The sequence below is a fragment of the Doryrhamphus excisus genome, linkage group LG4 (assembly GCF_037039965.1).
Source record: "Doryrhamphus excisus strain RoL-2023G ecotype Guam linkage group LG4, RoL_Dexc_Guam_v1.1, whole genome shotgun sequence".
In the NCBI taxonomy this organism is placed as follows: Eukaryota; Metazoa; Chordata; class Actinopteri; order Syngnathiformes; family Syngnathidae; genus Doryrhamphus; species Doryrhamphus excisus.
The window spans coordinates 4,926,697-4,948,096 of record NC_136360.1 but is presented as its reverse complement, the minus strand read 5'-3'; the positions used below and the strand labels follow the sequence as shown (position 1 = coordinate 4,948,096).

Genomic DNA, 21,400 nt, shown 5'->3' with positions numbered 1-21,400 from the left:
TTTTATGGCAATTACACAAGAATGTCCAGTAACATGTTCAACATTTAAAATATAAATTCTCCAATTCTACATGAGCTGGGCACTAAAAAAAACAGGTGACGAATACAATCAAAACAACTCCAATGGAACTGTGCACTGTGCAATTCTGCAACTATCAACTATGAAGAATTGTCAATTATTTGCTGAAAAATAAGCATATCTGCTTTCTCAACCTATGGTGTCTCCAACTGTGGAGAACACTCTCTCAGGCGAGGTGGAGGACACCTGCACACACGGATCGAAAACATGACATTCATTCGTTATTGCATGCTGTGTGTGCAAATGTTTCTGCACATTGGTAACATTTCCTCCATTTGATGGAACATCCACTTCAAAAGTATTGCAATTTATCATGTTGTCACCCTTTCTCCTTAAATGTTACCAAACATTCAAACACCATATGTCTTGCTGGCTGCAATGGTGAATGACGTCACCACACACATTGCATTGCACATGTGTTGAGATCATTTATGCCCATTGGAATAGAGAAAGGAATCGTTGGCAAAGTTGGCAAATAATTCCAAACAATTGAAACACTGGGGGCATTTTTGAGACAGAAATGTCATGCATACCGTTTTTGTGTTATGTGATGATGATGTAATAATAATAAATGACTGATCTCCCTCCTCCTTGCCCTGTGAAATGCAAAAACCTCCTGCTTCTGATATCATTTTGTGCCTGCCCCTTGCTTGTTCCCTGTCTGTCAGGTTCCCTCTTCTGAATGGTCTGCTTATCTGCCACCTCTATCCTGGACATGTGGACTATTATTGCATCCATAGTCATACATATAATTATATGATTTTCTGACTGGCCTATACTGTACTTGCAGAGTATCCATCCAATTACTTTCTCCGTAATTCTAAAGATGCCTACTAGCTTTTAATTGTTTTATCACAGATGAGCGATACACCATCAGACAAGTTGCCTTCAGTAAGACAAAATGCAGAAATAATTACAGATTGAAAGCTGTATGTATGTTTTATCTTAATCTTAAATCTTTAAACTTCAATCATGGAAATCATTTTCTGCTCTTAAATAAAATACCATATCTGTACATGGTTACTTGAAGTAAGGAGGAGACATGTTTAAGAATTAGCTCAATAGTGTTTGCTCAAACCTCTGAGGAAAAATTCAGAGTACAAACGACCGAGAACATCAATAAAAATATTCATAGACTTGAGAAGCAGCACCGGAGGAGTCAGCTGTAATATACTCACCTAACCCCGTTTCAGAGCACCTGCATGCTCCCCTGTGGTTTAACTAATGTGCTAATGCTCATTGTACTTGAAGAGCTATTATATCTAGCAGTGAGCTGCTATTTTGATAGAGTAACAACTTAATTAGTAGGAATGTCTCATGGGCTGTACTTAAGAAAAAAACTAATACTAGAATTTATGTCACCGTTCAACTGAACAGTCTGACACATTTGTTCTGTCCACCATCCAGTAATTTGTTCTCTGCAACCTTTACCTGTTCTGCTCTACTTCTTGACTGCCCTTCATATGAAGTACAAAGCAAGATGCAAAATAAAAATGTGATATGTATTGTGTGGCCACTTTCACATATGTATTTATTATACACACCATTTATTTATGTAAGTGCATGAATATTTATGGTACAATTAACCAAGAGTCACTTAAAATTACATACTGCCTGTTTGCAGTTGTGTGTCTATTTGCTTACATAAATGACAAATGTTTGCATCATTGGAACTTATATGTGTTGGTTAATTTCCTTTATCTTTTAAATTATATCATAATTGTCTCATAATTGGGTCAAATCAGCACATTATACACAAAATAAAGAGTATGTGTGCGTGTGAAGTTCTGATAATGTTTTTTTTTTTCATTATTATTAATTGAACGTTTTGTGTTTTTGTGCTTTTACACTATAAGCCTGTCAATTTCTCAAAAATTGACTGGCCTTATAATCCGACGCGCCTTATGTGTGCACTGAGTTCCAAAATCTGTAAAAATTTTGTGCTTTTGGTCAGCGCTCCGCTTGATTGACTGTCGGACCATACTCCATTGACACAGGGACGTAATATGTATGCTCGCAGCGATAAATCAATCAGAGAACATTACGTAATATGTACAGCAGGTACGTTTAACGTCACGCCTCCGGTAGGTGTACTAACGGTACTCTTTTACTGTGTAAAAACCAAGTGAAGCAAATTAATTTGGAGCTTGCCATCATTCCAGGAGGATTGACAAAATAATTCCCGCGGCTGGACATAGGTGTAAACAGGGTGTTCAAAGTGAAGAGTGATGGATAAAAGACAGTCAACACGGAGGCAGCGCCGGACGAGTTACACCACCATATGTGAATGGATTGTGGATGCTTGGGCTAGGATATCTGCTTTAACTGCTGTCCAAGCTTTTGCAAAAGCCGCCTGACAAGGGCTTTCTGACTTTTAGGGAGGTTTATAAGTGGAATAGGTGTATCCTAATTATGCTCATTCTACCAGCATGGGGCGGCCATCTAGAACACACAGACAAGGGAAAGACCTGCGTTCTTGTCTCACATAGGGATTGTGGGTGATGGGCAAAATATTTCCTTAATTTAATAAGGAAAAGGGTGAAAATGCACGCTACCGTCCTCCTGGTACTGTTATTAAAATTAAATTGCAAATGTAAAAAACTGTGTTTGAGTGTTATTCAATCACAGGTTATAACAAATTCATTCAAATCTTTAAGTGAAGTCAAAATGCTCCATTTAGAAGCATAAGGTCCTCTATTTTACAATACGAGCATGGTTTGAAGACTGAGCGCCAGGATATTACACCACAGTGTGTCCCACTCTCTTTTGATAAAATAACTTGTTGAATTTTTTATGAACCATCTCTGGGTGAGAGCTCCCAAAATCACCCACACGTTTCTTCTCACCACTCACATTTGCTAAAACAGAATAACACAATGTTTTCACAGCCCCATCCCCTCATTTTTGCCAGAATGGTCTCTGAAATTGAGTGGGACAGAATGCTAGTGAATTTAATTAAGAAAGATTCACAGGCTATTTACGTTTTAGGTTCATTTTTCCTTGTAATATCATCACTATTAATCAATGCCACATTGTGGTAATCTTGAGGGCCTCAAACACAACCGTGCAGCTGACAGAATCCTCTCAAGGGATTCTGTGATAATGTGGAGTAATAAGTACTAAGAGCTCTCTAATCACATGCCCACATGATAAGACTATTAATCTTGCCGCCCATGCTGCTCAGCTTCAGTGGACAACTACCTTTTGCCAGGGAAGGAAATATTAAACAGCCCTAATGTGGCACCCCATCAACAAGGCCATAAAACATCTGTCAGCTGAGACACACTGTAGTTATGTGGGACCGTGTCTTTCTATTTCCAGAATTCTGGGTGCCATCCTTCCATATAGTGACGGATATGATTCTTGGTACAGTCGTCACTAATTTGACATATCACCCTATTTTCTCCCATACAAAACACACATTTGAGTTGGCCATTTCATAAGGTGATTCTCTCAGGCTTCGGAAAACAGAGTCATCAGATAGTAACATGCCTCTAACTAGAAGTAATCATATTGTGACAGTGGTAAAGCTTTTCAGTTTGACAAGAGCTAATAATAACATGGCATATATTCCCCACTGTATGCTGTATTTAAAAAAAAGTATATTGTGTGTTGCGGTTTCATATGTACTTCATGTTGTTGGCACAGAAAATAAGTATATGGCTATTATAACAATACCCTGACAGTTTTAACATAGTTCACTATGTCTTTGACAGCGCATAACTAATTGTAACAATCAGAATTTTTTATTTTAATGAAGTGGCAGTTTTACTTTTTTCCCTGAACAATAGTATCACTTTGGTTGCTAGATTTAATGGGCCTGCAAAGCCTGTGCTCAACTTGTGCTTCAACTGTCACTTTGTACATAGTCCCCAAAGGTGATGAATTTTTGCAAGAGCAAGATATCGCAAAACTATGTAAAGCTACAGGACACACTTTAGTCATAGCTTGCCTCCACAAGTTTTCAATTCGGTGATGGTTATCACCATCGGTGATGGTACAAGCTATCGGCCTGCCCACCAAGCACCTAGGAGTGGGACCAATCACAACGGAGTGGGTGTGCCTAGAGGCGGGCAATGGGTGAAATTAAACAGAATAAAACAGACTGTTTTGGAAATCCAATGAAATACAGCTGGAATATGTGCAGATTATGGAAGATCTAGAAAGGTTTCTGTGTGGGTGTAGATGCTCTATAGGATTCCACAACTCAAGGGCAAACTTATTGACTCGCGGGCTGCATTGAGTTAACCAAATTAATCAGTTAACTAGTTTACGATTTTTCTTTTACGCATTCCGCCTGGAGTTATTTGTCTTATTTTATCTCTGTCAATATGCAATATGCCTTGTGTCCCTTTTTTCAGGAGCACTTTAAAGATCAGACCATCAAAACGAAATATAATTTTACAGGGCTTTTTTTAACAGAATAAGACACCTAGAATGTACATGAATAAAGGATGTGTGATATTCAATATGAACTATGAAGTAGACAATATTGTCTATTGAAGACTATGTGAACGTCCCTCCTTTATTACTTCCCAGAAAGTGCAGTGCTTAGGTTGAATTGTTTTTCACATTTTTGTTGACTTGTGTTTTTTTGGACACCATGTGAGGTAGTTGTCTGGATCACTGCATGTGTTGAAAGTAGCTTCATATAGTTTCTTTTTTTCCTCCTCTTCTTTGACACTTAACAGCACTTCTTTCAACAACAATTCACTAGAATATCATTTTAATATGGCCTAAAAGAACCTTGTCATGGTTACTGACTTATAATAATGTCATTATCATCTTTAACTATATAAACTGCAATGCAATATAGGTAGAGAAGACTTTCCACCCAAAATGTATTGATTAATTTATACCATTTTTTTTTTATCACAAACAAATGCTAAATCCAAAACTGATGAGCTACAGAGATGTTTCTTGCTTCTTATTCAGGAGAACTATTTCCTACATCCAGCCTTGATGCCAATCAAAGCTAATTGACTGCTGGCAGTGTCTTCGATGTTGATGACATGAAAGAAGTATTGATCATTTCCTCTCGCTTGTCAAGAGAGCCAACTAATGTAGTTCCGAAATGACAATATGTTCCTTTTGATCTGAGGAATCGAGGTTTGACTGCAGTTGCAAATTATTAGTGTTAGTGTGACTCGCCTGTATATCTTGTATCTGGTAGAGAAGCCTTGTCTGTTTTTGTCTGCAAAGTCAATGTACTCTGGTGAGTGGTGGAAGGGCCCCTTGTCAGACAGGAGCCAGTCCAAGGGGCCCCTGGGTTTGTCATTTGGCAGAGTTGCGGCAGCAACTGCTTCCACAGGCCTTAAACACTCCCAGCAAAGAAGGCCGAGGGTGAAGATGGGCCATAGAGCCATCAGAGATTAGGAGCAAGTACTAGATGGGGGTGCTGCTGGCAGGGGGGGCTATTCAAAGACCAAAACCACTTGTTGCAAGATGTCTCCTCCACTTGGATTGCAGAAAGACCTGCATCACTTTAAAGCCCCCCAGGCACCTGAAAGAAAAGCATATAGAGGTAAAGTTAAAAGCATTCAGACAGAGATGTTGTGATTATATCTAACTTTCATAGCCTCAAGTCAACAGGATGTATCTACTGAATTGTATAGAATATTCCATAAATGGTTTAGAGTATGGCAGACTTATTCAATGTTGTCAAAGATTATCCGAAGGTGAAAAAGACATGGTCAAGTGTGAAGTTAAATTTGTGCATTGTTTCACACCGCCTGCCAGTTGGACTCGTGTCTCTCATTTGTTTCCACCAGCTACTCCAACCTTTTAGCTATTTTTCCTTCCCTGACACATTGCGCCGTAAATTGCAAGTTGTACTGAAGGAGGGGCTGAGCCCCATTATACTGAAGTATTCAGATGAAAATCTGTCAAGCTAACTCAAGCATTTGACCGTTACACATGCACTCCAAATGTCATTACCCTTCAAAAATAACACCAAAGGCATCAAGGAAATACCACAGAACAGCTGAGGTTCGGAGAGAAGATAAAACTGAGTTAAGTAATGGTTTAGCCAGTACTGTCCAGTGTGGTATTCATCGATTAGCTGTGAGGAAAAGCATTTAAAAGTTTGACCTTTTGGGCTCGGTTTACTGTTTACTTAAGCAAAGACAGCTTAAACATTGTATGTACTTTTGCCATCTTGTGTAAAATTAGGAACAATCAAGTACTAAGGGTATTTTGCATTAATGTAGAACAGGGGTGTCAAATTAAATCCAACTGACAGCTTATATTATTTACAGCTAATATATTTCATATTATTTATCCTGATATTTTAACACTATTTATTTGTGCCTATTGAAAGTATGACAAACCTTACAACCTCCTTGTCCTTTTAACCAACATAATTGGTGAATGCAGCACACTCATGTACATTATCATTGCGCACACACCCACATACACACGCACACAGCGACGCTCGTTTGAATTTCCCAACATGACAAGACATACCCCAGTAATCTAGGCTAAAGAAAGAATAGTTAATATGGTCAGATTTTGAGAAAATGTCTCATTTGCTCTGACGAATAGATAAGTAAGCAGCCTACACACCTTCACACACCTGTCACGGTTCCCCACACATGCAGTGCAGGGATTGCAACATACAAAATAATGCACCTTTGTGGTCGCATTTTCAGGTTGGGACAAAATGCACATGTTCAATGTGTTTTTATGTTTATATATATTTTTTGCGTTCATTCATTCCTGTTTGACAACTGTACATTCTGAAAATCCAAATCGAAGAGAAAGATCATCAGTCCCTCAATGTCCAGAAAAATATAGTATTTTATATCACACAAACACATCATACTTTGACAGATGCGAAGCTGTGCAATAGGAACATAACGCATTTCCGGGCATGCTCTGCTGTAGTTAAAATGATCACTTTTGACTGTATTATGCTTCTTTAAGGTGTTATTTTGTACAGACAGAGTATAATCGTTAAAGTGCAGTGATTTTTTTGTTGGGTACAGTTAAATTGTGTTGTCTTGGGTCTGAATCTGGCACCATTATTAACTCATTCACTGCCAGCCAGGAGTTTTTTACTGCCAGTTTTGGTGCATTTTAGTGGAACTTTCAGGACCCACATAATATTGACTTTTAGGACTACATAAATATTGAAAGTATGGAAAAAAAAAAACTTTGTACCCTCTTATTTCATCAGAAAAAAGAGATTTCTAGCCTTCTGGGGTGTTTATAAATCAGCAGTAGAACATAGGGTGGTTTCAGCGGAAACACACGATTTTGACCATAAAACAGAAAATGTGTTTTTTTCTGCAGAGTAGCAAATTCAAGCAGAACGGTGACTGGTGTCCACATTTTTTGTATTAGTGACACCTCAAACATCTGAAGAGGTCTTTACTTCAATGAAATAACAAAAACACATGATTTAAAAGACAACAATAGACGTCATTTGATGTAAATTTTTACATGACTCATTTCATTAGTTAACTGACTATTCTTTTGACTTGTTTTTTATTATGTGCATGGATGTACTGTCAAGAGAGTGAGCATGTTGTTTTTTGACTTGATGGATTATTTTCAGTCTTTTTTTCTTCATATCTATTAAAGTCCTCTGTCAACTATGGAGAACGGCAGAAAGACCATCGGAAGCTTCCTTAAACATAACAAGACAATAATAACAAAAATGAATTTAAAATTTAAGCATATGGCCCTTGCATCACCATGAACGTATTAACATTTTTTTAAAGTACCATGAGGTTGCTATAAACTCTTCTATCGGTAAAGTCTTTGGAGCAACTATGTTCATGTCAGTTCTGGAGTCATAATTTATGTAAATTAAATCTTTAATTTTGTTCTTTCAAAAGCAGGCAGCAAACAACTGAGAATGATAGCATTTTGATGAGCTTGCCAATGCAGATGAATGATTAAAGTTGGAACTAATTTGGTTTTTGCTTCAGTGTAAAATTTGATATACTGTATCTTTTTTTCATTGCTTTCGCCTCAAGGGTTCACTGCTGTTTACACTTGTGTAATAAGCAATGTCCTTACATCCAAGTAATACAATTTGTCACAGCAACACTACTAGCATTAAAATGAATAGAAAGAAAAACATGAATTAAATATATATATATATATATTTCACTCCCTTTCTTAGTGCCAGTGGTGCTAATCTGTGCAGACATCCTTTAGCAATTCCCGTTCTCATTTTGACAGCATTCAGTCGTTAATTCACTTATAAAAAGGCAAAACATATATCTCGGTCTTGTGCATTTCATGAGCCACACTTTTTCTTAGCGCAAGCATGGCCCTTTTCTATCTGATCTGGACAGCCAGTGGGGGGGGGGTGTCACTTTGCTATTAACTGTTAATTATGGAAGGAGATGTATGTGTAAACAAGTATTGGCATGCATCCTGACTACCGCCTATATGTTACAGGTGAAAAGGGGTACATGTAATGTCAAGAGTAACCCAGCTCAGTGCCCTGGGTGTAGCATGTTAATGAACAGAACACAGGAGTCATAATAAAAGGACTCTCTGATCCTATAATCTAGCAGGCAACTGTCCAAAAAGCTGATGCAGAAGATTGTGGAGGGTAAACATTCGTCTCTTTGCTCTGTATTGTTCACTTGCTGTCTTTTCCTTCCCTGCAAACACCTTTGACTTTGTTTCTTCTGTTTATCCTTCGTCAAACCACCCTCTGGATTCTGGAATATCTCTAAATCCTCCTTTTGACTCATATTCTGCATGTTTTTTGTACACACTTGCTATGGCAGTCCTGTCTGCAAACATTCATCATTCTCAGACAGGTCCATGCCAGATTCATAATCACATTATCGTCCAACAAAGCCATCCGCTGAGCCTTTGTTGTCAGATGCCTGAATGATACAAGATACACAGCATTCCCAGTTTACAGGGACACAATGTGTCATAATTTAAATTACATGCAGCATGCTTTTCATCAAATAATATCTGAAATATCCCCGCTTGAGAAGCGCTCACATAGTCCAAAAACAACAAATCAAAAAACGTGTGATACAATGGGAAGACATTTTCAATTTCAATAAGTCACAAGCAGGCACCGAGCTCTAGTGAATTCATTCAAGTATGATTTTTCGCAGTGTGGCAAAGAACTAACCCAGGGCTGTTTGGAATGTCTTCAGAAATTAACTCTCTCTTTGTTTCCGTGAGACCATCTACATAAAATTTTGTGTAGGGTACGAATGAGGAAAGAAGCTGATTTTCTTACATAAGAATGTAATGAGAACATGCATACACAGAAAAAGCCAATAATGGTGGAAGAAGTGTGGCATTGTAGATTCTACATCCATCAATTCAGAAGTAATGGATGGTAATAAGTTGTATCATCCTCTTGACAAACACATTTCAGTTATACTATAAATTGAAAGCTGGACTCAACTTTTTGTGCCTTTTGGATATTCCTGTAATGGTTCTGAATTTGACAGTTTGTGCCAGTGTACTTGATGGCTTCAGCCTTGGCACGTGGTATAAAATCGTTCTTCAGTAAAGCAGTCAGTAAAGCAGGGAACCATAATCTGTTCAACACATTTGTGCTGAAAACTAATATGTCACTTGTATACCAGCAGTGAAGAAAGTAATTTTGCAAATGACACTGATCAGCGGATCATGCTTATTCATGCAGATATGGTGTGTTTGTATTTTATAAAGTAGTGCATATATTTAATTCAACTTATTTTATGTTGCTTATTTGGTGATTTTAGCAATGGTCCAAACCGTACCAGTATTTGTTTACAAACAAAGGGGTTAGGGGTGTACCAAGCCAATATCAGTACTGGATTATATCAGCATTCATCTACAATCTCTGATATTGGCACTCAAATACAAACAGTCAATTCCAGACTGCTCCCCAGCACTTCTATCAAGCAGTGCCCTGATAAAGCTCATGTGATCACCATATGCTAACATGTTAATAATAGCACAGAGTAGGAGTAATGTCGACAGTATGGCAGTATTTTTTGTTAAATGTTGTTTTGCAGTGTTGCAGCCCCTTGCAGCCCCAGAGGTGTGTCAAGACGTTAAGCGTACATACTGTACTTCCTGCTCTTTGATTGGTTTAACACTGCCAGCTTAGCATTATGTCCCTGTGTCAGCGGGATATGGTCTAACACTCAAATGGAGCGGAGCGCTTCCCGAAGTACCGTAACAACATTTTTACAGATTTTTGAACTCAGTACACACAAGGCGCAACGGATTGTAGGCGCCTTGTCGATTTTTGAGAAAATTTAAGGCCTAAATATGGTAATATTTATATCACAAATACCAACCAATCCAGTGATTTATCTACCGTTTTAAAATGTCTAATTGTTTTGGGGATGAAATGCAGCACTTCCGAAATCAATCGCCATGTTGCCTCCAAAGATTTTGGTGGCCTACTGCACTGTTGGAGTTTGACTGTCACCTTTTAAAGGACACAGTGCACTTGATGAGATGTGGGAACTCCCAGGCCTAATCTTTCTTAAGAGTTGGCACAGCCGTTCATTGGAGACCAGGACAAATCAAAACATTCAGTCTCTAAACAGCTGTTGCTCTTTTTGTAGGATGCCAAGGTAGAGCTGTGGCCTTCCTAAATGGTGTGTGAGCGTGTGTTTGTGTTTTCCTCCCATATCAGGGATATACCTGCAAGAAATTAAGACCTCAAGCTTAAATATTTTGGAGAACCATATGGGATTTGTTTTAAACGCTCAGAATTCCAAAATAAATGATGACCTTCTAACAGCACACAATGTACACATTATGCACTCAATATGTAATGATGTGTTCACATTTGGGTCATTTCAAATGAACGCTGCTGTATTTGTGGTTTGTTTGGTCAAGTATGAACACTCTCATCCAAAACCCTAGTGGACCTAGATTACTTGATAGGTAGGTCTTGGTCAGCTTGCCAGTGTTAGAACGCAATCCATCATTGGTCATAATAGCAAAGCTAAGTGTGATTCAAATGTGCTAACCATTATAGAAATTGCCCGTAGAATAAATTATTGTAGAAGTTAGTGTTAGGTAAAATTTTCAGTCATGTGCAGGGTTTCCGCTACATGCAATTTATCGTGGTGGCGTGTATTGGCCGATATCAGTACAAAAAAGAGGGTATCGTCATCTGCCGATACTTGCTCTGTCAAGCATCAGATATAAAGCCCCGGTTCCAACCCGGTTTACTTGCGAGTGTAGACAGAATTTGCGCATTAGTGCCGCCTCAGTACAGATTTGGGAGCATGTAGACAATATGTATCACTTTTAGTGCAGGAGAAACTTTGTGTGCAAGGCTGCGTCAGACTCCGGAAGATGTGTGACGCGCCATGAGTGTGTCACGTGACGAGTGAGCGTTGGCGCCGCGCTTGTGCACACTGATATCACATTGATACTTCCTCTTGTCCGGGCTCAGAAGATAGAGTCGGCTGCATCTGCGCTTCAGAAGACAGCGGACACCTGCTTATCATTCAGGCTTTCAATTAATAATGTGAGAAGACTAGAAATAAATGTATACAAAAGGTGAGTTGTGGATACCAAAATTTTGTTAATGTTCTGGTAAAACAAGCATACTGGCTTTGTTTGGCTTGAAATAAGCTACGAAAATAAATGTCTAAAAAATTTTCAGTTTTCTAAAAGTAGCTCTCACAAGAAAAAACCTTGGTGACCCCTAATATAGACAGTAGTGCATTTAAGTATTTACACTGCATACACAGTATGTGATCGGTATGGATTATCGGTATTGGCAGCATAAAATCCTGGTCGGAACATCCCAAATACAGATACATATATAGCTTATTATTTATGCAAATATTGACCACAATTAGTTTGAAAATGATTAAAAATGTCCTAAAAAATGTTTCACTGCGCTTCGTTTTGATAAGCAGGCACCAGAATCGCCTGTCTGCCTTCCTGGCACTTCCCTCATGTGTGACCAGATACACAAGGTCTGCAATACGTATGATGTTTATTTTCACTTTGCTTTTTATTATCGGGAGAATGAATAGCCCATAAAATGTGTAGTAAATTGATGACAGCTTGTCACATACTAAGCCTATCCATGCCAGTGCATGTGATCGCTCACGTTTCAATCTCATTCCACTTTCTGGCTTTTTTGTTTACATGCCTGGCTGGCAGCATTTAGCTAACTCGTTTCATTTGTGTCACAGGCAAGCTACAATCATCATAACAACTTACTTTTTAAAGTGTCACTTAACAATCTCGTTCTCTTATCATTATAATACTTATGGCTTGTCTTCAAAACATTAGTCGTCTGTCGAAGCTGTGCAACATAAGCACTGTAGTATGTACAGCTTTAGACTGGCAAGCTCCGACAGGTAGCACACCAGCTGATCTTGAGTAGTTCACCAGAGAATATTTGCTTCCAATCTTAGTATCTTAGTATCTAAGTGTCTTATTCAAACACATGTATTTAATAACAAATGAGCACACTAAGTGGAAATGTGGCAAATATGGCAGTGCTCTCTGCAGCTTTGCCATTCAATTAACAGTTTTGCAATGTTCTCTGTCCATGTTCTTCTTGTTGAAAAAAAAGTTAAATAAGTTCATAAATAAATGCAACTTCATGTTATATTTGGGTTTTTTCAACATGGGTAGAGATGGCGTGACCCATGCACTGATTTTTTTTGTTTTTTTTTAATGTAACTGACCTCCAAAAAAAGAATAGTCCATGCATTATTTATGTTTTGTGCCCTTTTGTGAAGGTTTTTTTTGTTTGAATTAAGGCAATGCAATGCATCCTTATATTACCACAGATGACCTGTTCCTGTTACCATATCTTTAGGAAAAACAACCGCAGCACAGAAAGAATGAGAAGACCAAATCAAATGCAACACACCCAAGACTAAAAGAGAAAAAATATGGAAGCGGTACAGGAGCGCGTTGGAGTCATCTTTCTGGGAGTGGGACAAGACTTTATTTTCTGTGGGAGTGGGACAGGACAGGAGTGAAAATACACACCTGTGTCAACCTCCAGTTCACACCTGATCAAACAAATTGCACGAAGAGAGAAAACAAACTAATTCCAAACAGACTGGAGAGTATGAGTGTTTGTAAGTAATAAAAGAAAATGTGTGTTCTTTCCTGTTGAGCATTGCTATAATAGATTAGATCACCTCCATAACTCTATGTTCAGGCAATAATAGAAGGAGTAGTATAACCCATTCCCCTTTGGGGTATTGCAGACATGATTAAAACATTTCTTTAGAATTCCTTCAACCGGATCCACTTTGTAAGTTGACTGCGAGCAAACCCCCAATCCATTGTCAAAGTAGGAAAACAGGAACTGATAAACTTTACATCTTCCCCTCTGTGCTGACTAATGAGTTTTTTGGCCCTAATTAACCCAGTTATATTTCCGCCTACAACTGTTGACAATACCTCTCATACCAGTGCCCAGGGTAAAACACAGCCTTTGTTGAGTTGTAGTGTGGCTGCCAGTTGCATTCATCCGGCTGTCTCACAAACAAAAAGGAGCTCCCATATTGTCCCGGGAGAAAGACATCAAAGACAAAAATGTCACTGTGTAGGCACATGAACATTCATGAATAAACATGGAGAGATCTGAAAAAATCCATCTTTGAGGGGGGGAAAGAGTAATTTGTTTATGGAATGGTTTTCCAAGGCTAACTGCTGTGTTGTCCTGGGGACTACTGTCAGGTAAATAATTATTCATGAAGATGGACAAAAACTGTCCCAATCCAGATTAACTGTGTCTACCAATATATTTACTATATATATTTTTATATATTTACATATTGATTGTGTCTCATGACAATTGTGTGCCTTGTGACTTACTGAAGACCAGTCCAGAGTCTAGTTCGCCATATGCCTGAAGTCTGCTGGGATGGTCACCAGCTCATTGTGACCCTGAACCATGAATGGGTGGACTATGACAATTTGGACAAATCTGGTAAATGTTTTCACAGTTCTCACACATGCAAGATAGAATCTGGGTTTCGATAAATATTAGGGGTGGTGCTACGATTGATCGGCCATAATCAGTATTGGCTGAAAAAACGCAGATCCCCTCCACTAATCAAGCAGAACAAGCACATCTGCCATGGGTGCCTCAAAAATGTCTCAAAAGGGTAGCGCTTTGAAAAGCATAGGTTGGTGTGCCATTTGGGGGCGAAAACTTGGCAGGGTGTGGTGAGTTTGAGGCTTGTGAGGCAGCGGTGTGGTCTTGCAAGTGTGGACAAAATATGGGAATGAGTACTGCCTCTGTATGGATTTGGGAGCATGCAGGCACTATGTAGCACTTTCAGTGAAGGAGGAACTTTCGTTGTGTGCGGGTTTGCGTCGGATGCCGGATGATGTGTGATGCGCGACGAGTGAGCATTTGCACCGTGCTTGAAACTGGCGCAAACTGGCTTCACAAAGGGGCAGACTTTCTTATATACTGTATAAACGCTCTGCCCTCCGCCAAGCTGTGCTTCGCCCACCCTCAACAGGTCTCAACAGCCAGTAGCTCCGAAAACACATTTTAATTAGCTATCCAAATACTTTATTCATTTATTATCAACTCCTATACCCACAATATTAGGTAAGTATGATCAGTCCATAGTCAGGAATTTTAAGATTTTAAGCAGGGAATCGAAATGTAAAAAAAAAAAAAAGTTAAGGTTAATTTATTGAAATTTGCATTTGAACTCAAACGGGCTGTTCATCAGCTGATCAAACGTTTGGAGACCATAGCCTTAAAACATCAAAATGAGTGCTCATATTTGTTAGTTAACACTTGGAAAAAATACCTTACAAGCATCCAAAACTATTTTTCGTCTCAGTTTCATTAATATACAGTAGTGTGTTTGTGTGTCCAAAATTGTGCATTCATCATTCAGGGAGATTCAGCTCTACTGATCTCCAAGAGTGGTTTAATTTGCACATGTGGGGTGTCAGTTTATGTTTCACAATCTTCAAAAGGATTGCAGTAAATGTAAAATGGTGGTTCCTGTGGAAAATGGATTTGGAGCAGCATATCTACGAGTGAGTGAGAAGATAGTGTCATGCATCGTTTCATCAAAATAAAACCTCTTGTGCATGTGGCCTTGAATATGACAAATGTTTCTCCTACATTGATAAAAGAACTTATTTTCCTTCTGTAGACTGACGTTTCCCCATTATATGTGAAATACTGTTGGCTTATCATTAGGGTTGTCAAAAATAACACGTTAACGGTGGTTGCTAATTCATTTCATTAATTATGTTTAATTATTTAGTGTAATTAAAACATGTGCATGATGGCAAACCACACGTTTCTGTTATGACAACACAAAGAGGCAAGTGTAGCTTCCCCACAGAGTCACACAATCTGGTTATCTGACCCGAATGCAATTCTCAGAACAGAATATTAATAATAATGGATTACATTTTACATTTTTCAAGACAGTAAACCCATTATTCATTCACTCCTCACTCACACACGGGTGTTGGTAATCTGTATCCAAAGCTGCGCTGGGGTAGTCATGAGTTAAATGTGACTGCCAATTCATGCCTACAGCCTCTCACCACCAAACATGACAGTGACCGCCAACTCGGGACGAGCCCCATACTTGTTTTAAAAGAGTATCCGTTACGGCTAATGCATTTTTGCCGGGTACGAGTACCCCACAATATAACAATTTTGTTCATTGCCAAAACATTACGTAGTATCAAATACTCTTGTATGGCTATGGTCAAATATGTTGTAGTATGCACGTTGCATTCATGCACTGATGTCACTCATGTCACTGCTGGTGTTTTTTTTTTCTGGCTGCTCTCTTTGGCTGGTGGGATAAAGTCACTTGGAAAACTTTGCTATAAGTACTGAACACTGTGTATTTTGAGAAAAATACACTGAACGAGGCTGACAAATGACTTCCGTATTTACCATCATTGCATGTTTACATGAATTACCAACTTCAAATACTTCAAAAAATAATGAAATAATAAGTCTTAGAGATCACTTGCACATATACACTGTACATATAGTGCGTAATAATAATAAATATAGCAACATCTCATCAATCTATGTCAATCTTAGACTTAAAATAATGTACAGATGTAAGCCCCACATATTTCCATTTAAACCACAGCCACTTCTGTTTTATGTCCCGCCCACTCTGAGTATAGACACCAATCAAGATAATTTAGATAGATGAACTGATACAGATATTGGTGTACTCGCTCATCCGTACCGCCTACCCCCAACCTTTCCTGACAGCCAGTTCTACCTCCTGCCCCACTGCTGCCCTACTACAGTACTTGAGTAGACCACCTAGAACTTCCTCATGCCTAGCCTCAAACATCACAACAATGTCTTTATTATGTGTAATGTGTGGTTTCAATACTTTTTGATATTTTTAAAACGTTTACATAGTGTGATGTGACTTTTAACAAGTGTCATCTTCTTACAAATGATCTGCTGATCTACAACTGATCTAAAAACAAATAGAAACAATAAGTGGATATTCTTATCAGCATTTATTCTAAGTACCTGTTTGTTATTAATAAATACATAAAAAACTGGCATGCTTCAGACATAGTGGTAAATGCTGATTAACCATGATTAATTACCTTTAAAACTGTGATTATTCTGATTAAAAACTGTAATCATTTGACACCCCTGCTTGTCTCAAGGCACTTGCACAGTTTTCACACATGTTGTACTTTTATGTGACAACACGTCTGTTTAATGTTTGAGCATATGAATCATAACAAATAATTTGGCCGATAACTCCAGAACAATGGCACTATCTTCTTTAACTTCTAACCACGCATTAACCGCATAGTAAGTAATTTTGTTGTCAGCTAATAAGATTTGGCAAAGTTTAACTACTACCGTGGAGCTGTTTTGAAGCCTACTAAAACTTATTATTGAAGCTATTAAAGTTATTGAAGCCAATGATAACTACACAATGACTCCAATCTGCCAGTCACTGCTGTTGTGTATGTACACACGCCACGGACATGACATGAGAAGCAAGAAATACGGCTGCATCGGTAGAAGCCTCTTGGATCGATAAGAATCAGCCATAAATACTGAGATTAATCGATGGGAGAGACATGTACCGGGTCAGTCTCTTAAACAAAGCAAGAGCCTGGGCTGCCAGTGAAAGGACTGTCGCGCATGCTGCGTAGCTTACCATGACTGAAGATGAGAATGGATCGAAATAGCACTAGCAGCGCACTAGCTACTCACCAGGAAAGATTGTCAACACATCAGCAAAACATATGTTATTTTTTTGTTTTTTTTTTTCTTTAAATGATTGCATTTGCTGCTCCCCAGTGGTTGGGGACCCCTACCTGACAGCATGCTTAGGGAGATTATGTGCTCTTTTAGACATTTGAAAATACCGCACACAGTATCAAATTGTTCTGTTTTTAAAATGTGTCTTTTTTAAATCACTCCTAATCCTAATCCATGTATCTAGATGCGTTTGAATCGTCTAACACAAAGACATTTAAATCCCTGGTGAATACCAGAAAGTGGTGAGTGAAAGCCATGAACGGCAATGTGTAGTTTGGAGCCAAAGAGGGACAGCGCCTTTTAAGACCTGCTTTATGTCTGACACCTGTCTACTTGAACAAATATAATTGTGAGATCGGCTGCACGGCACGTCGAGTGGTTAGCGCACAGGCCCCACAGCTAAAAGACCCGAGTTTGATTCCTTTGTGTGGAGTTTGCATGTTCTCCCTGTGCATGTGTGGGTTTTCTAAGTTAAGAAACTCCAAGACTCCAAATTGTCCATCGGTATGAATGTGAGTGTGAATGGTTGTTTGTCTATATGTGCCCTGTGATTGGCTGACGACCAGTCCAGTGTGTACCCCGCCTCTCGCCCGAAAACAGCTGGGATAGGCTCCAGCACCCCCGCGACCCTTGTAAGGATAAGCGGAAGAAAATGAATGAATGAATAAATGAATGAAAACAGAGAATATTTGTGAGAGTTGGCAAACAACTTGTGAATGTGTGCTTTTACAGAATATGTTCAGATCCAACATTCAATTACCTAAGCGAGATTCTGTATTTCAGTCTAATTCCCCACTCTGTCTTCATCAAAGAGACACTATTTTATTGCACGAGTCAATCCCAAATCCCTCAATGACGATTTTACTTTTATCATTTTTACTTTATTCTCAACCTCTCATCTACCACATTCTTCCCCTTCCCACCGCTTACACAAAGCCTGTTTCCCAACGTTTTATAGATTAGAGCCAAACTTTTCAGTTTTGTCATGATCATAATATAATAAGTAGTGAATAATGAGCAGATGTGTGAAATATCACCAATCCTGCAGTCTTTCTTCTCTTTTCATCCCTATTCTCATGTTATTTTCCTCGTTCTTTATCTTCTTATGTCAGGCTTATTATGACTCCCACGTCCCAGCAAATGACATTACAGTATTCGGCAATGGTATCTCACACAGCATGGGCTCAATTTTACACATCAAAGTTTGTTTACAGATCTTGGGGAGTAACTCTGCATATGTGGTAATAAGCTTTTGGTCTTTGGTGGTTCACCAGGGATCTTTGTAAAATCTGGTGTGATGTCACTTGTTTAAAGACATAAACATTTAATATAAATGGGCTGTCAGACGTCAGTCATTCTAGCGACATTGATTGTGTGTTAGTGATGGTCATGTTAACACTGCGTGTGTGTGTGGACTTGCAATGTTTCCCTCTCCATTTTCTCAGTGCTGTTTTTAAAGGAGTTGTGGGAGGGATGTGGCAGTGATTCGTTTGTTCCCTTACCCTCACTTAGTCTCTCGCAGCCAAACACAAAGCATTAAACTGTAAGAACAAGATGCCCTCTCAGGCATGGCATTTCTCCTAGTGGCACTGTGAGACAGTAGATGGCTTTTCATCCATAGCTATATAACACTGTTTTTTACAGTTCAGCTGCCCTAAGAAATGGCTGTGCAAGGCCATATGCATCCATGGATACAAGCTGTGTGGATATTATTGAGAAATGGGTACATGGCAATTTGTAGGTGGGGGCAGGGGCTGATAGAAGGTGAGCTATATCTCTTTTCATATGAGGAGGCAGTGTGCCTTGCAGGCTCGGATATGGTCAGGTTCACCAGTCTCCCAGGATAGATGAGGACACAGCTGAACAGTGGCACTGTTGTGGCCCAATAAACAGTCTGATGCTTTGGCACTTCAGTCTAACACTGGCAAGTGGCAGTGAAAATTACAGCTGTGATTGAGTGTTTTTCACTAGAAAACTGCTCCAAAACCATCCTACTCTCTCTTCACCTGGAGTGATGCTTTAATTCAAAGTTCAATTTTGCACATTATAGCCACTACTGTCTGCCCCGGAGGATTGTATTTAAAACATTATTGCCTGATTTGAGAGTCTTTGCCTCATTAGCAGTCATGCCTCACTGTTTTATGACTCATATGTTGTTCTCAGGTGAAGCCTGAGGGTGAAATGTATAAGTATGACATTAGTGGGACATTATAATGGACAGAGTTGATCCTATACATAGAAAAAAAAAAGCTGCCAAGACTAATTAAGTAAAATATACAACAGGACTGCGATGATCTACAGTACAAACTGGCAGGATATAAATAAAAGAAATAGCATGCAATTGTGTGCATACTGTATGTGTTAAGTATACACTTTGCTTTGTTCTAAAATGCTGTGTGTGTGTAGTTGAATGGGTGGGTGAGCATCTGCCCCCCATGTGAAAACCTCAAAAAGCATTTACTTCACATCAGGTCAAACATGTAACTGTCTATATGCATTATACATACATTGTTAAGGTTTGCACTAATTCATAAAAGACAATAGTCATAAAAGACAATAATTTCATCATGGTCATGTATACTCACCGTCGTTATGAGTAGCAGGTAAGTTTACATTTCCCATTATTCTGCTGGATGTTGGTCATTCAACCGTCGAAACTCATTTCACTGTACCAGGGCTCAGTTTTAAGACGCCAAACCGGTAACCACTCCGGTGTTTGTTCCGTCTCGTTGTTCTGCTGCTCTACACCAATGAGAAACTTTGAGAAAGCAGGCGGAATTCGCTGGTGGAGAAAGTCGACTTATTCACAGTCCCTAGAAGCACAGGCGTTGACATTTCTATAATGACTTCACAAAATGATATCATCCAGACGGCGATGTAGTCAAGAGAAGAGCAAAGTGGAGGATGAGGAGGAGGGAGCGACCCAAGGAGCACGAAAAGAGGGTGAGGTTAGTAAGAGCAGCCAGAGTCGGACAGATGTTGTGGTATTCGACAACGCGGACACACTCCCTCAAAAAAATAAAATAAAAAAATGACGTAGAAATCTCCAGTCTTAATTCCAACCCGATGTCGTTATGCCTAATTGGTCCGCTTACTCCGTACGAATGTGGAGGAAGGAAGCAGACAGATGCCGAGAGAGTGGAACGCGCCCCGGTGCAAATCACAGCTTCCCCCTGTGCCCCTCTCTCACTTTGAGTCACATGTTAACACACAAGTAGCCTTCTGTAAGAGGTGCCAGAGGAGATTCGGGCGTAGGAGACGTGGGCAGAATGATAGCAAGCTTTTGTCAACACAACCCTTCCTTCAAATGAAACGCACTGGCGCGCAAAAAGTCAAGTGACATTGTTGTCATAAAATGTATGCCTCGATAATTCCGCCGTTATTTATAATTGAACATCTTTTTTTTTTAATACAGCATCCAGAAGGACGTGAACATTAATGTCCTTATGAGGCGTATTAAGTGGAGGGTGTGAAACATACACAGATATTAGCACTGTACTAGGGGTGGGGACTGCCCAAATGTCCAGGCAGCAGACCATAAACCAGGAAGTAAATGAATGGAGGCAATTTTATAATGACTACAACAGCACAAATTATACAAACAGGAATGAACCCTTCAGAACTGTGCAGCGAACCTTGTTTTGTTTCAGAATGCACCGATCAAAATGTGTTGCTGCATGAGCTACATTTGAATTTGTCAGGAAGACGGATGTGTTTTTTTTTCGTGGCATATTAAAAAAAAAGGTCTTTGCCTGAGTTATAGCTACACACTATGCATACTTGCACAGTGACAGAGACAGAAATGTTTCATATAGGGTGAGACCATTACTCACCTAGGGGTGGCAATAAGTTCATATCTGAATTGTCTAGATGGCAAGTGGGGTGGCCAGAGGTCACCCCATCCAAGAGTCTTGGACCATCCATTACAGCAATTACAGGGTGGCCAAACCTGTGCAGGGTATAATACGTAAGTGAATGCCAATCGGCACTCTTGTTTTTACTTTAGACTCCTTGGTTTACATGACCACTCATGCTGCTACACAGAACTTCCAATATTAACAGATTTATGTGCTGAATCACGCGTCAGAATTT

The 21,400-nt window shown here is 39.2% G+C and overlaps 1 protein-coding gene across 1 annotated transcript in view; it reads right to left on the bottom strand.

Moving 5' to 3' along the window:
- The window catches only part of LOC131129795 (BMP/retinoic acid-inducible neural-specific protein 3-like), a 45,313-nt gene extending 24,692 nt beyond the window's left edge, over positions 1–20,621 (bottom strand). Inside the window, exons 1-2 of the mRNA XM_058073662.2 lie at positions 19,894–20,621; positions 5,230–5,581 (exon numbers count right to left, since the gene is read on the bottom strand). Coding sequence (XP_057929645.2) covers positions 5,230–5,444 — 215 coding nt within the window. The 5' untranslated portion in view covers positions 5,445–5,581; positions 19,894–20,621. The remainder of the gene's footprint in view (positions 1–5,229; positions 5,582–19,893) is intronic.
- Between the last annotated feature and the right edge of the window lie 779 nt (positions 20,622–21,400).